Raw genomic sequence first — 18115 nt, 5'->3', positions numbered from 1 at the left:
AAGTGATCTGTCTTTATAATAAAATAATAATAATAGTACAAAGATATTATTTTTTTTCAAATTTAGATCCAAATAATTACTAATTTAAAATCAACCCATTCATTAATTTAAAAAAATAAAAGATGAATAATTATCATGACTTGGTAGTTTTAAAACAGATGGTTGACAGTTGACAGTTGACACCACCTATTTATGTTGGGCTAAGCATTTGGGCCGCCTTTCAATCAGGACCGTAGAAAGGAGTCCACGTCAGATTTGATGGGCTTGATTTTGGGCCGCCTTTCAGGATTATGGAAATGAGTCCACGTCAGATTTGATGGGCTCAATCCAAAAGCAACCACATTCGGTGTGTACTGTAGACGGCGTATTATTTATTTATTTTTATTTATTATTGTAATAAAAAAAAAAAAAAAACTCGATTTTTATTTTTTGAATGTTCGCACTTGAAATTCGCTGTATGGCTGAAAAACCCACAGCCTCACACACACACACACACACACACAACACACAGTAGCGAGTGATCATGAAAGCTCTGTCATCTCCATTCCCAATCTTCGGCCCGAACCCTAGAAACCCGCACCTCCCCCTCAATTCCCACCTCCTCAAACTCAAATCCGTCGCCACTCCGCCATCGTGCAAAGCGGCCGCCGTGATTCCTTCCCCGCCCCCGAATTTCAACTTCAGGAATGAAATCCTCGACATCTCCACAGCCGCAATAGCCGAAACTCACCCAGAATTACTCGATTTGGCTACAAACGGAACCTTGGTCCTCATCAGGAAACCCCAATACGGCCCCGTTCCGTCCTGGAGAACTGAGTTTGTTGAGCCGGAGGCGATTTGGATTATTGGGACAACCCATATTTCACCGGAATCAGCTTCCGATGTCGAAAGGGTTATCAATTCTGTCCGCCCTGATAATGTCGTTGTGGAGCTTTGTAGAAGCAGGCAAGTCTTGCCCTTTTAATAATTCCTCTGTTTTTTTTTTTTTTTTCTTTTTTAAAAAATTTCCCCTGCTAATTGATTGTTCTCAGTTTTTATTTAATCCAGTGAATTCAATCATTCTGTAGTAATTGATTAAAATAATTGTGTTAGAAAGTATAGCTACGAGGATTAATTGTATATTTATTCGATCTCGAGGGCACGAAACTTTTGGCATATTCGACTTGATCCCGCTAGTTGTTGCATAATCGACTCCTCAATTGTAAATTCTTTAATGATAGGTGCAGCATTTTCATTACTACGATTGAGTGAACTTAATTCGCAGAATCTAATGGTATCTAAATACATAGTATTTCATTCCTACCGTGTGTTGCTCGTGCATTAATTTAGTCGATTTTTTTAAAATTATGACTTTAACTTCACCTGTTCCAGAGTTCTTTTTCAGAGCTGGAATCATGTACATTCCCGATAATGTTGACCAGAGTCAACAACTAAGATCTAGCATGTTCTCCCTGAGTGGAAATGGCTTCTTTGGCGCCATTGGCCGAAGCATCAACTTGGGTTTGTATTAGTAACTTTATCGTATCACTATTGTATTTAAATCATTTTCCAAACAAGTAAGTTTATAATTTTTTCGACGTGGCAGGTGGTCAAACTGCTTTAGCCTTACGGTTGCTCTTGGCAACTTTCTCTTCAAAAGTATCTTCCGATATCAATCGCCCCTTTGGTGATGAGGTAGATTCTTGATAATTAATTGTTTTTTTTTTCTTTATTTGTTCGATTTCAAATTTTTCGTTCGGTTTACGACCACAATTTTGTAGTTCCGTGCTGCTCGGAAGGCTTCTGAAGAAATTGGTGCTCAAATAGTGTTGGGTGATCGTCCGATAGAGATAACCGTAAGTAAATTTTTGGCCCACGTGAAAAACAAAGCGTTAGTTAAACCGCTGTTCAAATAGTGTTTAATAAATTGCTATGTTATATCGACTGATATATGAAGGAAACTTAAAATCGATTTTTTTTTTTTTACGTTCTTTTCAGCTTGAAAGAGCGTGGAGTTCATTAAAGTGGAAAGAAAAACTGAGCTTAATCTCCTCTGTTGTTCAGGGAATAACATCATCTGACATCTCCGATAATAAGGCATTGGAGGTTTAATTTCTCTCTTAAATCTTTAATGTCGTTTGCGGTTTAGGTTAATTACATTTATAGTCAACTCTTCAAATTTCATAAAAGAAAATGCGACGAACTGCGAAACCACGCAAACTATAAAAGGTAAAAGTAAACGTTCATGTCGGCAAACTTGATCAAAATTTCAAGAATTTGGTATAAGTATACACAAATGTGATAATGTCACTTTTAATAAAAGACCATCGTCTTTTTTGTGGTTTCAATTTCAATTCGACCGTAAAAATCTTACAGTTTTTGCACATTTTGATCGCTTAAAATTCACCGTTAATTGTTTAGCCTTTTCATTTATATATATCATAATTAATAATCTTCTATTTGTCAGAAACCTAGTGCTGGCGATAGCAATATGCAGCTATACGAACAGCTTAGTATTTCGTATCCATCTCTGCTGCCTTCGCTCATACACGAACGAGACACTGTAATTTTAATTTTCATTATTTTTTTCATTGCATGTCAATTTTTTTTTTAAATACGTATATGGCGACTAATCTTCCTTTTAATCTGATTTACGTGGGGGGATTGTATATATTTCAGTTTCTTGCATGGTCCCTGAAAAGGAGCAAAGCCGTAAATAACGGCAAGAAAGTGGTGGGCGTTATCGGTAGGGCCCACATGAACGGAGTTATATATTCACTACTTTCCGACACCGGAAATTTACGATTCAAAGACCTCGCCGGAAAACGGGACGGAGAAAAATATGGCTGGGCTGCTTCAATTGCTAAAGACTTGCTTAGAGACACTGTAATTGGTGTTATACTATGGCTAGCATATGAACAATTTAAGTCAATTTTCTAGGGTTACTTTCACCTAGTGTATTTTATTTATAAAAATTCATTATTTTTTCGAGAAATATATAATATATAAATGTGCACGAAAATTCGCTACGTGTCTTATGTACTGAACTGAAATTAATTCTCGCACACATCATGAGTGACGTCAGCGTATTTTACATGACAAAAAACATTAAAAGCAGATATTACTCCGACGAGAATTTGTATCCAAAAGGTAAACTTTCTGTTGACTTTTTATTTTCCACGTTTGGTGAGACTTTTTTTTTTCTCTCTCTTAGGGTTTGGGTTTGGGATAAGGATGTTTTTTCTGCATGGACTCTTGACTGTTTGTCGTTACTCACAACGTTGTCGTTTTGAACCAATCCCTAACTGCAGAATCTTTTTATCTGTAGTTACTCACTAATCATTGGATAGTGCCAACATTAATTTCTTCATTAACTGTAATTACCCAATTACATTTTATAGGGTTTTTGCCTCACTTTTGTGAATTGTGCAAAGTTTATTATGTCAAATTACACACAAACTTTTACAGTTATAAGAATTTATTTTTTGCCACTGAAGTGACAAAAGAAAATTAAAATAATTATGGAATTTCTTAATATAAACTTTAGGTAGGAATGTTTATTTTATTTGTAAATTTAAAATCTATAGCAAAACATCATTTAATATTATGTTATTTAAGGATTTATTAATTTAATTACAAATTCCATACGCATAATAAATGTTTAATTTGATTATTTATGATTTTTTTTCTGGTATAACTTAATTTTTCAAAGCAAAACATTTTCTACATGAAAAAATTGTGTAAACAAATAAAAATTTATTATAAAATATGGATATTATGTGACTAGTAATTATGTATTGTTGTCGCTAATTTTCTTTTTATTGTCGCTATATTGAATTACGACATAATTGTATGTATCAATTGCGTATATATTCATAATACATGTATACATACATAAATAAAACGACTTCGATATACATCACCACGTGTAATATCTACAAGACTTCTATATTCGTAAATGTCGGCTAGCGAACTCTTTAATTTTTACAGTACGTCGTACTAATAGTCTATCCGCTACTGTTGTTTATGCCGTCTATAGTTGCTTCATTTATTTCCGAGAACTTTTTATAATGATCAAACTCCTTATTTTCACGTCGTATAGATAGTCTACAGTTATGTCAGTTAAAAACGTTAATCGTCTAGTTTTGTTTCATTTATTAATGACATTCTTTGATAATAAGCGTGCAAACGTCCGTACTTTCAAAAATTACGTGTTATGTACGAACACTACAAATACTATTTTTACGTATAACGTACCTTATATGTACGACGATAATAATAGATTATAACATGGCTTTACAAGTACTTGATATATTATAAATAAACTCCCAATATAAACACTTGATACTATATTAATCAACTTGATATTAGGAAATTAAACATAGAAATGCATTTTTTCGACTCACATTATATTCATCCCATCAATTTTTTTTTTAATGATTTATCAGCCGAATTTTCCGATTAAACAAGCCTACTCATGAACACGTAATTCTTTGGTAAGTTGCTTTAAATGTTGAATTTTCGACTCAGATTTTCCACATTAATCACAACAAGAAATATTTAAAATGTCACCCCAACAAATTAAACACCTCCTATATTTCAAAAATTGTTTATTACCAGTCACACGACTTTTTTCGAAAGTACTGTACAAATGGAGCTCATCCACCGTGTGAAAAAAAGTCGAAAAAACGAACAAGGGCAAAAAGTAATAACAGTCGAAAAGAAAAAAAAAGTTCTATAAATTTCTTCGAAATCTGCTCTCACTCATAGGCAATACTTGTTTCGCCTTTTCTATATCTACACAGTTGACCAAAGTGCATACATACAATCCCATCTTTATACATACATATATACATATATATATCACTCCTCAGCCAATTTGTCAACCCTCTGTTGACAAAAAGAAAGACATGGAAGGTGAAAAAAACACTTTAGTGAGCAACTCTTCTGAATTAGAGGTCGCGAAAAATTCGGTGAATTCGAATATTAGCATTCTCGTTGTAGACGATGATACGACTTGCCTCGCCATTGTTGCTGCTATACTCAAGAAGTTCAAATATCAAGGTACATGTAATTAATTAGTAGCTTTAGTCTTTGTGCATGAAAGGATTGTACCTTTTTTTTTCTTTTTTTTTTTTATTTTTTTTCATGGTTGTTCAATTAGGTCTAATTTAACATGCAGCCTGTTTCTTTTTTCCTTTTCTGGTTCATCTCTTTGGCTGGATTTTTTTCTGCTCTTTTTTCTTTAGGCAAACTTTTTTATAACCTTAATTCATTCAAAAAAATTTATAGCCTCTAATATTTGACAATTTTTAAATAAATAAGAAATAAAAAAATCCTATATTCATCCACCATTGAAGTGTTGAATGATTTATAGTAAGTTGGTGAACTGTGTCTATTTAATTTTATTTAATTTAAAATTGTTTTTGTTTTTTTGCACTGTAATAAAATGGAAAAACATTCATGTTAATTTCCTAATTCTGCCAGCCATTTCATTCAACAGAAAACGCCAGCATATATCAGAATCCTTTCAATTAGATATAGAAAAAAAGAAAAATATTCAAAATTTTAGCCTCAAGATTTGAACAATCATACAAGAATAAAATTCGGAAGATGCATTCATCAGTTCAGAAAAGAAAACACTAAATCTTTGAAGATTGAAGATCTAGACTAGATTATGTAAGAGATGAGTATAATATTCTTGTTTGATTTTTTTGTTGAATTACAAATATATTCTAACACAGTTCTTGGATATATAATTAATGGTACAATTTCTTCCGTACCCAAAAAAAACATAAATTCCACAGTTGTGACAGTCAAACACCCCAGAGATGCCTTATGCACACTTCGAATCAAAGGCGGCGCTTTCGATTTGGTCGTATCCGATGTGCACATGCCTGATATGAATGGATTTGAATTACAACAAGTCATTGCCCAAGAATTCAATCTACCTGTTGTTTGTGAGTTTTTGTTTTTTTTTTTTTAATCCAAAAAAAAATTCAGATTCTTGATTTTTTTTTATGTTTTAATTTGCATGCCCTAATAAAAAAATTAATTAATTTAAAAACCCTCTTTTTTGTGTGTGTGTTTTTGGTGTTTTATGCACACAGTGATGTCAGCTGATGAGAAAGAATGTATAGCCCTAAAAGGGTTGGAGAATGGTGCTGCATTTTTCATACTGAAACCAGTTTCACCAGATGACGTCAAGGATTTATGGCAATTTGCAGCCATGAAAAAGAAAAGTACTCAAGTTGTTATTCATGAGGAGGTTGAAGAGAAAACCTCACAACAAGACAAGAACATCAATTCATGTAATAATAATATTAATAATAATATTAATAATAATGAAATAATAACTCCTGCCGCAGCTAGTACTGGCGGCGCCGGTAGTGGTTCTGATCCTGCTGATATTGGTACCGGTACTGGTGCTGGTGCCGGTGCTGGTGCTGGTGCATCGTCGTCTGGGAAAGAAGAATCTTCGAAGAATAAAAAGGAATCTAAGAGAAAATCACCACAAAAATCCGATGGAAACTCCGATGAGCGGAAAGGAGAAACTTCTCAATCGGGTTCGCAGAAAAAGCCGAAAGTTGTTTGGACTAATTCACTACACAACTGTTTCTTGGAGGCTATTAGGAGCATCGGCCTTGATAGTAAGCGATCTTTCTTTTAAATACGTATACGTCATGTGTGTATGTATATATGTATATATATAATAAATGTACGTGTGCACGTAGTCGTTAGATCTATGAATATTCGTCGAATTCAAATATGTGATTACAACGGTCGATTTTTTTTTTAACGGTTATATATATTACTCGAATCGTGTCTTACTATTTTTATCTATGCCCGTGGTTAGGTTACGTACACGTGTAATGTACGGATGATTAGCGAAGTCGAATTATATTTAATTACATTTATTTCTAATTAATCTTGTTTATATTTGGTTCATTTTTATGTAGGGGCTGTGCCAAAAAAGATTCTGGAGGTGATGAATGTTCCTGGATTAACCAGAGAAAATGTAGCAAGTCATTTACAGGTTTAAATTTTCTCTAATCACAAATTAGTTGCACATATCATATGCAATTATTCTTAATTAATTACTTTGCACAAAATCACTGCATCAAAAGGAAAAATATCAAATCAAACAATTTTGTAAAATCTTGATATATAGTCTCATTTTTTTTATATTTAATTATTCAATTATTTAAATTAAAGATTCTTACATTTGTGAAAAAAAATGCAGAAATACAGGATTTTCCTAAGGAGAGTATCTGATGCAAGCAGCAAAATCCAATACACTTCTGATCATAAGGGATTAAGCAGAAGCATTATAAGATCGGGCCTCGGTTTGTCGTCGTTTCGTTCGGGAACAATCCCACAAACCCTAATTTCCAACGGCTTCAACAGATTCCCTTTCCGAAGCCCCGGAAATTTTCCAGCTACTGGAATTCACAATAATAATACTAATAATCTTTCCTCCTTACTAAACCTCGAAAAGAATCTTCCACCAATCACGGCCGTCCAATCGGGATTCGGGCAATCACGACTTCTTTCAAGCAATGAAACTGCGCCAGCGATCAAGCCAAGCATCCTCGGCAGTTATTATCCGAACACGATAAGTGACCGCACTCATCTCAGACAACAAGACTATCAAACCGGTCGAAACCCGTTTTTCCAGGCGAACCGCTCTAACAACATTTCCCTTCAAGATCTCTCGACTGCCTTGTCAGCAAGTTTCCATACAACGACAACGACTACTACGACAATTACTCCAGCTTACGATAATGTTGGGACTTCTACGCAGACAAGCAACTACGTGGGCTACAGTATGTCGAACCTCAAACAATATCTCTCCAAGAAACACGAGGGTCCGAGTTCTTGGCTGGCCCCGGTGAATAACAATAATATCCCGGGCGATGGATTACGCCAGCTCAGCAATGCTGGCATTGTACGTACTGCAGAAGTGGTTGTACCGCCGAGCGCTGATCATCAGAATGTTGTTGTTGCTAACAATGTGGAGGGTTCGAATAACGCTTCGAATTTTGTGATGGAGGGAAACGGTACCGGAGATCAGTTGTTGTCGGATGTTGTTCGACAAGTGATGCTGCCTAATTCTTACAATAATAATGATAACAACAATAATAACAATAATCTGCCTTTGGTTTGTGGTGACGTGGAAAATGGAGGGGGTGTTAATAATAATAATAATCATGAGGCTGCTGATTTTAGTCCAATGTTTGATTTGTCTGAATTTGATATCTTCTCCACTACTCAGTTACTGCAGACGCCGTCGACGGAATTAGGCGACCATCATTTCGATCAGAATATTTTGTCCGGTCAAGGGAATGCTAGTAGTCAAAATCAGCCACAGGTGCGCACTACAATTTCTTCGATTACCTAATTCGATTTTGTTTTTGGTATTTAAATTTTAGGGTTTGTGATTCAAAATCTCGTCGTCGTGTTTGATTAATTCTTAGCAGCAAAATGGAGACGACATTATTGCAAGCTCCAATCTCTACGACGGCACGATTTCGTGGGACCACATTGTTGCATGTCTTGATCAAACTCCCGACCAGGCAAGCATCATCGAATTATTGCATTTCATATTCGTAACACTAATCACCGTTATTCGATCCATCTAGTTTAATTCATTAATCATCTTATAATATGTATTATTATGTTAATAAATTTCATTTAAAGAACGAACGTGTAGAGTAACTCGATTTACGTACATGCATCATTTTTAATTGAAGCAGCATTCTGGCCAAGGGTTTGGCAACTCTCAAGAATTTGGTACCTCTTCTCAATTCAATGGAACAGCACTTTTAGCATCCAACCAGGCACGCTTTCTAATCTTACATTTAGTTTTTATTTATTTATTATTATTATTTTTTTAATATTATTTTTCTTCTTTTGTCATTCTCTAACAGCAGCATTTTGGGGAAGGTTTAACTAACTCTCTGGGATTCAACAATAAAACTCCTTCATCTCCCACCGAGGCATGTCTTTTTTTTTTTCTATAAATTTAATATCTTTATTATATATATAATGTTATTTTGAAGTTTTCATAATTTATTTAATGAAATAAGCTGAAATATTGAATTAACTGCAGCACGACGAAGATGATTTTCTCGAATCTTTACTTGCTCCGTTTGCGGACGATGATACCGGCCTCGAAGGGATCTGATAATATTTGTGATGCTGGAAGATTGAACCTGAGTTTACTAGGATGAACAAATTATGTAGTACTAGTGAAATTAATTAGAGTTTTAATTTCTATGATAAATTAAACCATGCTATAGTATTGGTCTATGTTTCTTTTCAGTTGACACAGAGATGTCCTGTAATAATTCAATAAATATGTGACAAAACTTATGCTTTGAGCCTTTGACTTTTCTATTTCATAAACTTGGTTTCAAGCATGAGTTTTGATTTATTTTTTATTTGTTTGATGGGGGTGTTTAAATCAATTTAATTATTAAAATACGTCCAGTAAAAAAGAATTGGGTATATATAGAATAGGAGTGGAAATTTGACTGATCGGAAGTGAAAAACTAATTTATTTCGTTCCAGAAAAACTCAATTGAATAAAAAAATATGATGAAATTCAAAATTTGAAATGAAATAAATTGTTTTCCCAATCGGAATTTTTTTAATTAGCACTAGCAAAAATCATTAATTCTAGTTTTCTATCCACTGTAATATAAAATGCATATATTAAAATTGATATCATAAGTATAATTTTTGGAAAAAAAAATTAATTTCTGGAATTATTTCTCAAAATTAAAATTGAATAAGAAATCAAAATTTTGTATTATAACAGTTTCAACTATCAACTACTGTTTTTCTTAGTCCATAGCTGGGCCCACAAATTTTCAAAACGAAGATAATGTCCGACCCGACCCGACCCGATAAAATATTTGGACATGAATTGCTAAATGACCCTTTAACCCTTTGCAGATACACTTACCTTTGCGTGTTTTGTTTGTATATATATATATATATATATATATATATATATATATATATATATATGTATATCTGACAATTTCATCGAGCAAAGATATTTTGCCTGGCATCGAGCTCTCAATAGCTAGGGTTTCGACATTTCCAAAGGTATCGTCTTGTCTTTCGAGCTCAACGTTTTTATGGTGAATTGTTAACTTTATCCTTGTAATTATCAATCTCTGACCCCGATCTATGATCTTGTCACTCGGTATTTGTTTTTCGTTTCTGGATTTTTGTTGAATACTCTGTTTAATTGAGATAATTGTGAAAAATGTTTATACATTTTTTTGATTTTCATTTTTATTAGGAATTTATTTCTGTTATGAAATGTTTGGATCGATTTGTTGCTTGAGAAGTTTTAAATCTAGAGCTCAGTTGTGTTTTGAATAGCAGTGATTGCGAAAGTGAAATCGAGGCTGGAGAGAACAAATTTTTCCTGAATATTTACCAATGGGTTGAATTGAAATTGTAAAATTAAGTTACCTTCGAAAATATCGAGTATTTCCAATAAATTCTAGGAGATGTCACCCCCTAATTGATGAACATTATGTTTTTATTTATATGTAATCAGTGAATCTCCAACTTATACTTTGATTGGTTTAATATTAGTCAGACTTGAAATTGGTACTTGGTTTTTGTTTGGCTACTTTCGATTAAATGATTCATGAATATATATAGATTATCACTTGCTGAAGATGTTGATTTGCCAGAAAGGTTTGGTTTTTATGATTGTAAATGAAGGTTTTGGCCGATGCTGAATGTGCTGTGTAATTGTTGATGCAGGTCTTAGAATATCGGAGTTGAGGTGAAATGAGGCCAATTTTCTGTGGAAACTTTGAGTATGATGCTCGTCAGTCTGATCTTGAGAGGCTCTTCAGAAGATATGGGAAAGTTGATAGGGTTGATATGAAATCTGGTAAGTCTGATTATCTTGAAGCGTATTTTGAAATAAATTGTTTTTGCTAGATATTTAATTTATTCTAAAGATATTTTTTTGTCTGAATTCCATTCAATCGAGGTTTTTTTTGATATATAGAAATCCTAGCCATTTATTAAGGGAAATCAGCAGTCTTTTTTGCTTGCCCTTAATCTCTTATATATCTCTTTTGGGTAAATGCACTGATATTTATAAAATTTATGGAGCTGATGTAACTGTGCAAGTTAAATTGTTTTTTTTTTCTTTTAGTCATTCAATCTAAAGTTGGTCAAGAAAATTAACCCGACCAGTTTCAGAAGGTATGCTTTGACTATGCACGTGCACTGTGTTTTGAGTAAGAACTGTCATTTTCAACTGGGATTGTGCCAATTGCACCACACATTATCTAGCAATTTCTGTGTCGGATGGTGTTCAATTGATCAAGATTGGCATTACTGTATGAGATACTGACTAGTTGCCAATGACACAAGGAGTAAATACGATGAAACTACACATCTGATAATAAGTATAACATTCATGTCGATTTTGGTGTTACTTGAAACAGAGTGATGTGTCACTGATTTTTGCAGGGTTATATACTTGTTTTATTTGATTATCTCAAAAATTTACTCGTTGTGACTTGTGAGTCTCATAAAACTTGTTGTACTCCAATAATATAGATATGTATAAATAAATTTACACGTTAGTGGTAAAAATAAGATTTTAATCGAGACAACCTCCTCCTAAGAAGACAAAGGAGTCCTAGAAGGCGGTGTTGACTAGCCCCGGTCGAGTTTTGCGCAGACAGGAGCCTCTTCAGCAGAGTAGCCATATAAATTTGCATATTGACGACACAAGTGTTACCCTGTTGAGTTTTGTGGGGTGTCAGGATATGTTTAAAACAAGCAAGTGTATCTTTTTAAGTGTGAGGCCCCCATATTCAACTAATTCTTTGGCGCAGGATTTCGTTGCAATATCCATACAATCCCTGGCTGATGGAAGAGTTTCTTCTGCATTTCATTTCCTGGCAATGACAAGCATCCTCTTCTAATTTCCTAGAAGAGCCCTCTGATCATCCATGACATCACCATCACACATTTCCCGCGTCACTAATTGACTTCATTCCTCACGACTTTTGCCCATCCTTCATTTTTCCACGTTACACGCAGACCTCAAAGCTAAGGCAGATGAATAATTTGGCGAAGGCACTCACTTTACATTGTTATATCATGTGACATCCACCTTTGGATAGTTGTCCATTGACATTGCTGAGTTCACTGGCCAAGTTCTGTTACTGATTCTACTGGTCAGTAATCTTTGGATAGACGACTAATCTTTGCTAATTTTACCAGGTGTAAATGGTGTAACGGTTAGCTCCTTTGTGTTGAAAGACACTAAAATGATGGCTGAATTGGAGAATTCTGCTTGTTGGTTGCATTATAAATGAGTGTTTGAGTAGATAAATTTTAAGACGTGGATGTTTTATGTTCTATTTTTCAGGGTTCGCTTTTGTTTACATGGAGGACGAAAGAGATGCGGATGATGCAATTCGTGCGCTTGACCGTATTGAATTTGGTAGAAAGGGCCGCAGACTCCGTGTTGAGTGGACTAAGGTAATATACACGTCTTTTATTGTCTTCGTAGCGCTGTTTTTATATTTTTTATTTTAAATGTTTGTGCTTATTTGTTGTGCCACAGCAAGAACGAAGTACCCGGCGACCGGAGAGCTCTAAGAAATCTTCATCTACCTCCAGACCCTCAAAGACACTGTTTGTCATAAACTTTGATCCATATCATACTAGAACAAAAGATTTAGAGAGACATTTTGATTCTTACGGAAAAATACTTAATGTAAGGATCCGAAGAAATTTTGCCTTTATACAGTTTGAATCACAGGAAGAAGCAACAAAAGCTCTGGACGCTACTAACTTGAGGTAATTTCGTTCTTCTGCTGGAACTTACTATTGTAGAATCTGTCGGAAGCCTTTATTTGAATTTTTTTTCTTTTTTTATATTCGATATAGCAAATTGTTGGATCGTGTCATCACTGTTGAGTATGCAATCAAGGATGATGATGAAAGGCAAAACGGACATAGCCCTGACCGAATTCGTGACAGATCACCTAAAAGAGGAGGATACGACAGGGTGAGGTCCCCGAGCCCGTACAGGAGGGAGAGGGAAAGTCCTGATTATGGACACGGGCGGGCCCGCAGCCCGTATCGTAGAGAGCGGGCCAGTCCTGTCTATGCTCGAAGGTCAAGCCGGAGTCCTGTTAGGAAAGAAAGGGATCTTGAACGTGGCCGTGTCAGAACTCCAAGTCCAAGGAAGGAGAGAGACAGAGAGTCTGATTACAAAAACCATAAACGAAGCCCAAGCCCTCCTCCAAGGGAGAGGTCCAATGGTGATGTGGGCCGTGGGCCCAGCCCGGTTAAGAGGGTTAGTCCAGATCCTGTTCGTGACCCAAGTCCAAGCTCTCAAAGGGAGCCTGGGGAGAGGGACCCTAGCCCTGATGATTATGCCCGTGATAGAAGCCCTGTTTACAGTGATGCTGAGAGCCCTCCTCGTGATCGATTTGGGAGGTATGTACTTATGTTTTAGAGTCTCTTGTTTACCGATATACCTAATAATTTATATACAGATACATTTTTTTTTTTTTTTTATGTTTTTGTTGTGATGCAGTCAATCACCAGCGGCGCAGGAAAGATCCCGATCGTGATATGAACATTGGATGTTTCATGGAAAACGAAATGCTATGTATGGAGAACCCTACAAAACCGACACCAGCAATGCGACAAGAGTCTTTACCATGATATAATCATTAGCATATCTTTAGACGCAGATTGGTTTATAATTCTTGCTAGTTTTTTTTATGTGGACTTTGTGCACTCAATGTAGTATGTGGGCTAACTTTTGTCTTGCGGCAAGATCTTTTCTTCAGAACTTCTGTAGTTTCTGCTAAGACATGTGGTTTATGAATCTCTATTAGTGCTTGTTGACTAGAACTCGGTACCAAGTTGATTACCTAATTAGGAAAAAAAAAACCACCTTTTATATGGCCTTTTTGAGTGTATCTTGAGCTCAACAGCTAAATTATCTCTTCCGTCGCGTAATTATGTGTGGGTTGTGGGTTATTTAGTAGATATATGATCCGTTTCTTTGAGCAGGAAGACTGTTAGGGTTGTACTGAGGTCAACCAATGTCTTCAGAACTGTGAGCCGGATATTGTCCCGGTCCGAGTTAACCAATGTCAGTGATTTTATAAATATATAAAGAATTGAATAATAAGAATGCAAAATGAAAAAAAAAGCCAGTTGAACCGGTGTAACCGTGACTTGGTTAACTGTCCCGGTTGAGGTCAGTAAAATTAATTAGGTGAAGGTGTTACTGTAGTCCGTAGTTGGAAGTTAGGTTGGTGCAAATTTATTGGTTAAAAAAAGAAAAGAAAGGAAAAGAAAAGAAGACACGTCTGAGAAAAGAAATACAGTGTTTATGGCCACTTGTTATTAATGGAATTAGATGCAGAAACCCAAAGAGTCAATGAAAATAACATATATATGCCAGCCTGGTGTTAAATGTAAGTGGGCCTCCCTTCTTCATTTGAAAACCGGCCCAACTACCACATACATATTACTATCATATTGGGAGTTGGACTGACAGATCCATGCTGTTTTCACGCACACACATGCATTACAATTTGCAATTTTCAGACAGTGCCCAAATTAAATCCGCTAAAAAGGAACATATGTAAATGTGCTATAAATTCATGAAACATGCGCCCCCCACCCCACCCCACCCCACCCCCCCTTGGTGATTGGTCCATGCACCCACATAATAAAAAAAAAAAAATAATAAAAAAAAAGAAAACAAAGTGGATAAGTAACATGCTTTGCACCGCACGTATGTCAATCAAGGCGCCTTGTCACTAGTGCAATTCCAACATGAATACTGCTGTGTGTGACTGCAGCATATGTCTTATTATTAATACAGTGGTAAAAAAGAAGAAAAAACAGTGTGCATGCATGACAATTGATGAAGCTGTAAAGTGGGTATTGTATTGTCATATTTGTGGACACGTTTCGACTTCTGAATGCAGGTTGTGTGCACGATTTGCATGGTGTTACGAGGACTCGGAATCTTTGAAAACTACTTACTTAGAGGATTAGGACCACCACATTTTTATTAATACAAAGGAATCGACAAGTACTCTATTTCAATCATCTGACATCTATTTCTCGTCGATATATAGTTATTGTTTATGTATTTTTTGAAAAATACAATTACACAGAAAGCGTTTGCAGGGGTTGTACGTTTATTGTTTCACAAAGTATTTAGACCACGTGTCGAGTAACGATTGTACCTAGCACACAAGGTGGTCTTTTTTTTTTTAATACCTAGCACAAGTTTTTTATTATATTACTAAGTTCACTATGACCGTTGTTAAAATTATAGTCAATAAACCTTTTCCTTTAGTTATCATGAGATTTTTAATCTTGATCTCACGTAAATCTAATTAACATAGTCGTCCAATTATTATTATTATTATTATTTTTTGCATTATTGTATTATTACAATACGACAAAACTAAATTCAAACGATCAAGTGAAACAAAAAATTCAACAGGCGTGATAGGAGATTTGATTAATCCAATAATAGTTTGTCAAAAATATCGTCCCCTTAAAATCAACCAAGTCCACCCAACCCGCTCCATACGCCAAAATTATCGGAGTACACCACCAATCTAATTTCATTTTTTAATTATTTTTTTTTCACACAATATATAAAATAGCCAGTGCGAGAATAATTTTAAAAAATTCGATGCCATGAAAAAAAAAATGAATAATTTGTCCACAAGAAAAGAAAAAAAAATGTAATGAAGATTCAAGAATACAATGAGTGGCGGACACGTGTACAGAAGACAACAAAGAAGCAGGACTGAGTCCCACCATAATCCTGGTATCACACCCCTTTTCGCCTGTTAATTAACGAATAGTCCAAAAATAGAAAGTGTCCATTTTATTTACGGATTTAGACAACACGAAAATTGTACTTGGAATAGACAAAATTAAACACAATCAAAAAATCACCATTGTCTTTGTTATTTGTTGCCTCGTCCTTATATTTATCAAATTAAGTCATAAATTAAAATTATATATAATATATAGATGAATTCGCCTAGTGATAAATATAAAATAAAAGGATGAATTTATATTACATATGTGATCATGATTTATCTATTTGATTATAGCGTGAGATACTAAGGTGTTTGCAAATGATTATTTAAAAGCAGAAGTTAGTGATTATGATTTAAGTTAGTTTTAAGTGCTTATTTCTAAAAGTTGGGGGTGTTTGTAAATATTTCGAAAAATGAACTAAAATTGAAAAAGCAGGGTTAGGGGTGCTTTTAAAAAAATAGCTTAAAGCAGATTATTTTAAGAGAAGCAAAAACAAAAGTTGATTTTGCAAACACCTAAAAACAGATTATGAGCAAAAAAAACCGCATAATCACTTTCAAAAAGCATTTGCAAACACCACCTAATAATACTAAGATTAAAAACAGATGAATTTATTTATTTATTTATCCTTCGGTCGGTTATTTTGTCATTCAGCTGTGGCATTTATTATTTTAAACCCATTTATTACGAACAGGGATTAAATTATTTATTAGTATAATTTTAAATATATATATACAGTACTACAAGCACATGTGCGCGCGCCAAAAAAAATAAAGTACAGAAGATCCAAAGTAAAACAAACAACAAAGTTAAAATAGTTGTCAGGCCGTACAGTACCGCGCGCATAGTAGTGGCGCCTGATTGGATCTTTTGCTTTCTAATGTTTGTTGCCTGCTAATTAGTATCTAACTATTCTTTTTCATTTTTTTGTTTTATTTAAAAAGTTTTTTGAAGAAAAGGCATTAATTAATGGTCCTAATTGATGGTGGCCTATGCTGTACGGACACGTATACGCGGATACGGACACGGTGATACGGCATTTCTAAAAAACTAGGATACGGATACGTGGGTGATACGTGTAAATATAAAAAAAATAACGATATAATTATAAATTATAAAACTATAGGGATACTTTTATAAATTGTAAAAATATATTTATAAGTCGCCAAATCGCATAAGAGAGCCGCTCGCCCTTGCTGCTCGTATTTTTGGTCGCCGTTGTCGCTAGAGTTTTGGACTTTTGGGTGGACTTTAAAGGAAGACGGAGGAAATATGTATTACAAAGAAAAGAAAATGCGTATTATTTATTAGGTCTTTCTCTTAAAACATAAGAGTCGTGTCCTAACTTTTTTAAAATTACGGACACTGCCCGACACGTGTGTCCTACTTTTAGCAAAATTACGACACGGCCCGACACGGGTGTCCGATGGGTGTCCGGGCGTGTCCGAGTGTCCAAGTGTCGGACACGGGGACTCTTCACCTCCTAGAAGTGTCCGTGCAACATAGATGGTGGCCAATTTGACATTCTATTGGAATGGTTTAAATTTTTTTAAAATTGTATTTTATTGGTGGACCATGATTCAATTTTATCATATTTAATGGGCCAAAATTATGTCAAAGCCTCAAGAGTAAGTATGACTTATAAATACACCATTTCCTCCACCTTAAAATGTACGTTTTATTTACACACACTAAATCACACGATCAAATCACGGATCTCACATCCTGGGGGCTCAAACCCCGGAATTTCAGGTGAACGAAATAATTTTCCAGCAATTAAGATCGGGGAAGGTGTTCGATAGGTTAAATTGACCTCCATCACTAATTAAGCCCAATAAAATTGAAATCAGAATATCTAAAGTGTCACAAAATAATAATAATGGCCCATATCTGTTTACAACTAATACTTATACTTGAAAGAAATTAAACATGTTTTAAATTACTTTTGAGTTAAGAAGAAAATGGTTGAAGCAAAGCACAGTCCACGCCGCATTTTTTGAGTTACCGACTAACATACATATTTAAGTCATGCTCTCATAATTAACACTCTCTTAAGTTGAGAAAGATTAATTACTGTTAAAAAAGAAAAAGGCATAATTAGTGGGTTGGTAATTAGTAATTACTACTTAAATTGCATCCTGTTATTTGACCGTTATGCCCATGAAGTCTTTCTAGAACTTTCACTCTTGCTTTTATTCTCTTCAACAACTTTTCTCTTTTGATCATTATTTTATATTTCAAGTACTATTTTTCCCCATCT

General features: G+C 34.7%; 3 protein-coding genes across 6 annotated transcripts; all 3 read left to right on the top strand.

The window, feature by feature from the left end:
* Positions 1-423: 423 nt before the first annotated feature.
* LOC105971901 (TraB family protein) lies at positions 424-3001 on the top strand. The gene is made up of 7 exons (XM_012996824.2): positions 424-945; positions 1385-1500; positions 1586-1674; positions 1761-1835; positions 1978-2085; positions 2447-2542; positions 2659-3001. Exons 1-7 carry the CDS (start codon positions 524-526, stop codon positions 2917-2919), a joined length of 1167 nt encoding a protein of 388 aa, XP_012852278.2. The 5' UTR covers positions 424-523; the 3' UTR covers positions 2920-3001.
* Positions 3002-4751: 1750 nt separating this feature from the next.
* Positions 4752-9421, top strand: LOC105971603 (uncharacterized). 3 transcript variants are annotated; one of them, XM_088818889.1, is made up of 9 exons: positions 4752-5043; positions 5787-5939; positions 6090-6629; positions 6939-7015; positions 7223-8350; positions 8460-8555; positions 8736-8819; positions 8913-8978; positions 9092-9421. In XM_088818889.1, exons 1-9 carry the CDS (start codon positions 4890-4892, stop codon positions 9164-9166), a joined length of 2373 nt encoding a protein of 790 aa, XP_088675015.1. In that variant the 5' UTR covers positions 4752-4889; the 3' UTR covers positions 9167-9421. The 3 variants fall into 3 exon arrangements, with proteins under 3 accessions (XP_088675015.1, XP_088675014.1, XP_088675013.1); XM_088818888.1 differs by having other exon boundaries at positions 4754-5043; positions 8910-8978; XM_088818887.1 differs by having other exon boundaries at positions 4754-5043; positions 8457-8555; positions 8910-8978.
* A 568-nt stretch (positions 9422-9989) lies between these two features.
* Positions 9990-14159, top strand: RS41 (RNA-binding (RRM/RBD/RNP motifs) family protein). 2 transcript variants are annotated; one of them, XM_088819308.1, is made up of 7 exons: positions 10015-10095; positions 10771-10903; positions 11865-12209; positions 12404-12516; positions 12602-12837; positions 12928-13482; positions 13583-14159. In XM_088819308.1, the coding sequence occupies exons 4-7, from the start codon at positions 12421-12423 to the stop codon at positions 13617-13619; spliced, it is 924 nt and encodes a 307-aa protein (XP_088675434.1). In that variant the 5' UTR covers positions 10015-10095; positions 10771-10903; positions 11865-12209; positions 12404-12420; the 3' UTR covers positions 13620-14159. The 2 variants fall into 2 exon arrangements, with proteins under 2 accessions (XP_012852202.1, XP_088675434.1); XM_012996748.2 differs by lacking the exon at positions 11865-12209 and having other exon boundaries at positions 9990-10095.
* Positions 14160-18115: the final 3956 nt, after the last annotated feature.

This window comes from Erythranthe guttata, chromosome 6 (genome assembly GCF_056151865.1).
Source record: "Erythranthe guttata isolate IM_541 chromosome 6, IM_541, whole genome shotgun sequence".
Taxonomy (NCBI): Eukaryota; Viridiplantae; Streptophyta; class Magnoliopsida; order Lamiales; family Phrymaceae; genus Erythranthe; species Erythranthe guttata.
The sequence above is the reverse complement of the archived record's forward strand: the minus strand, read 5'-3'. Positions and strand labels throughout refer to the sequence as shown.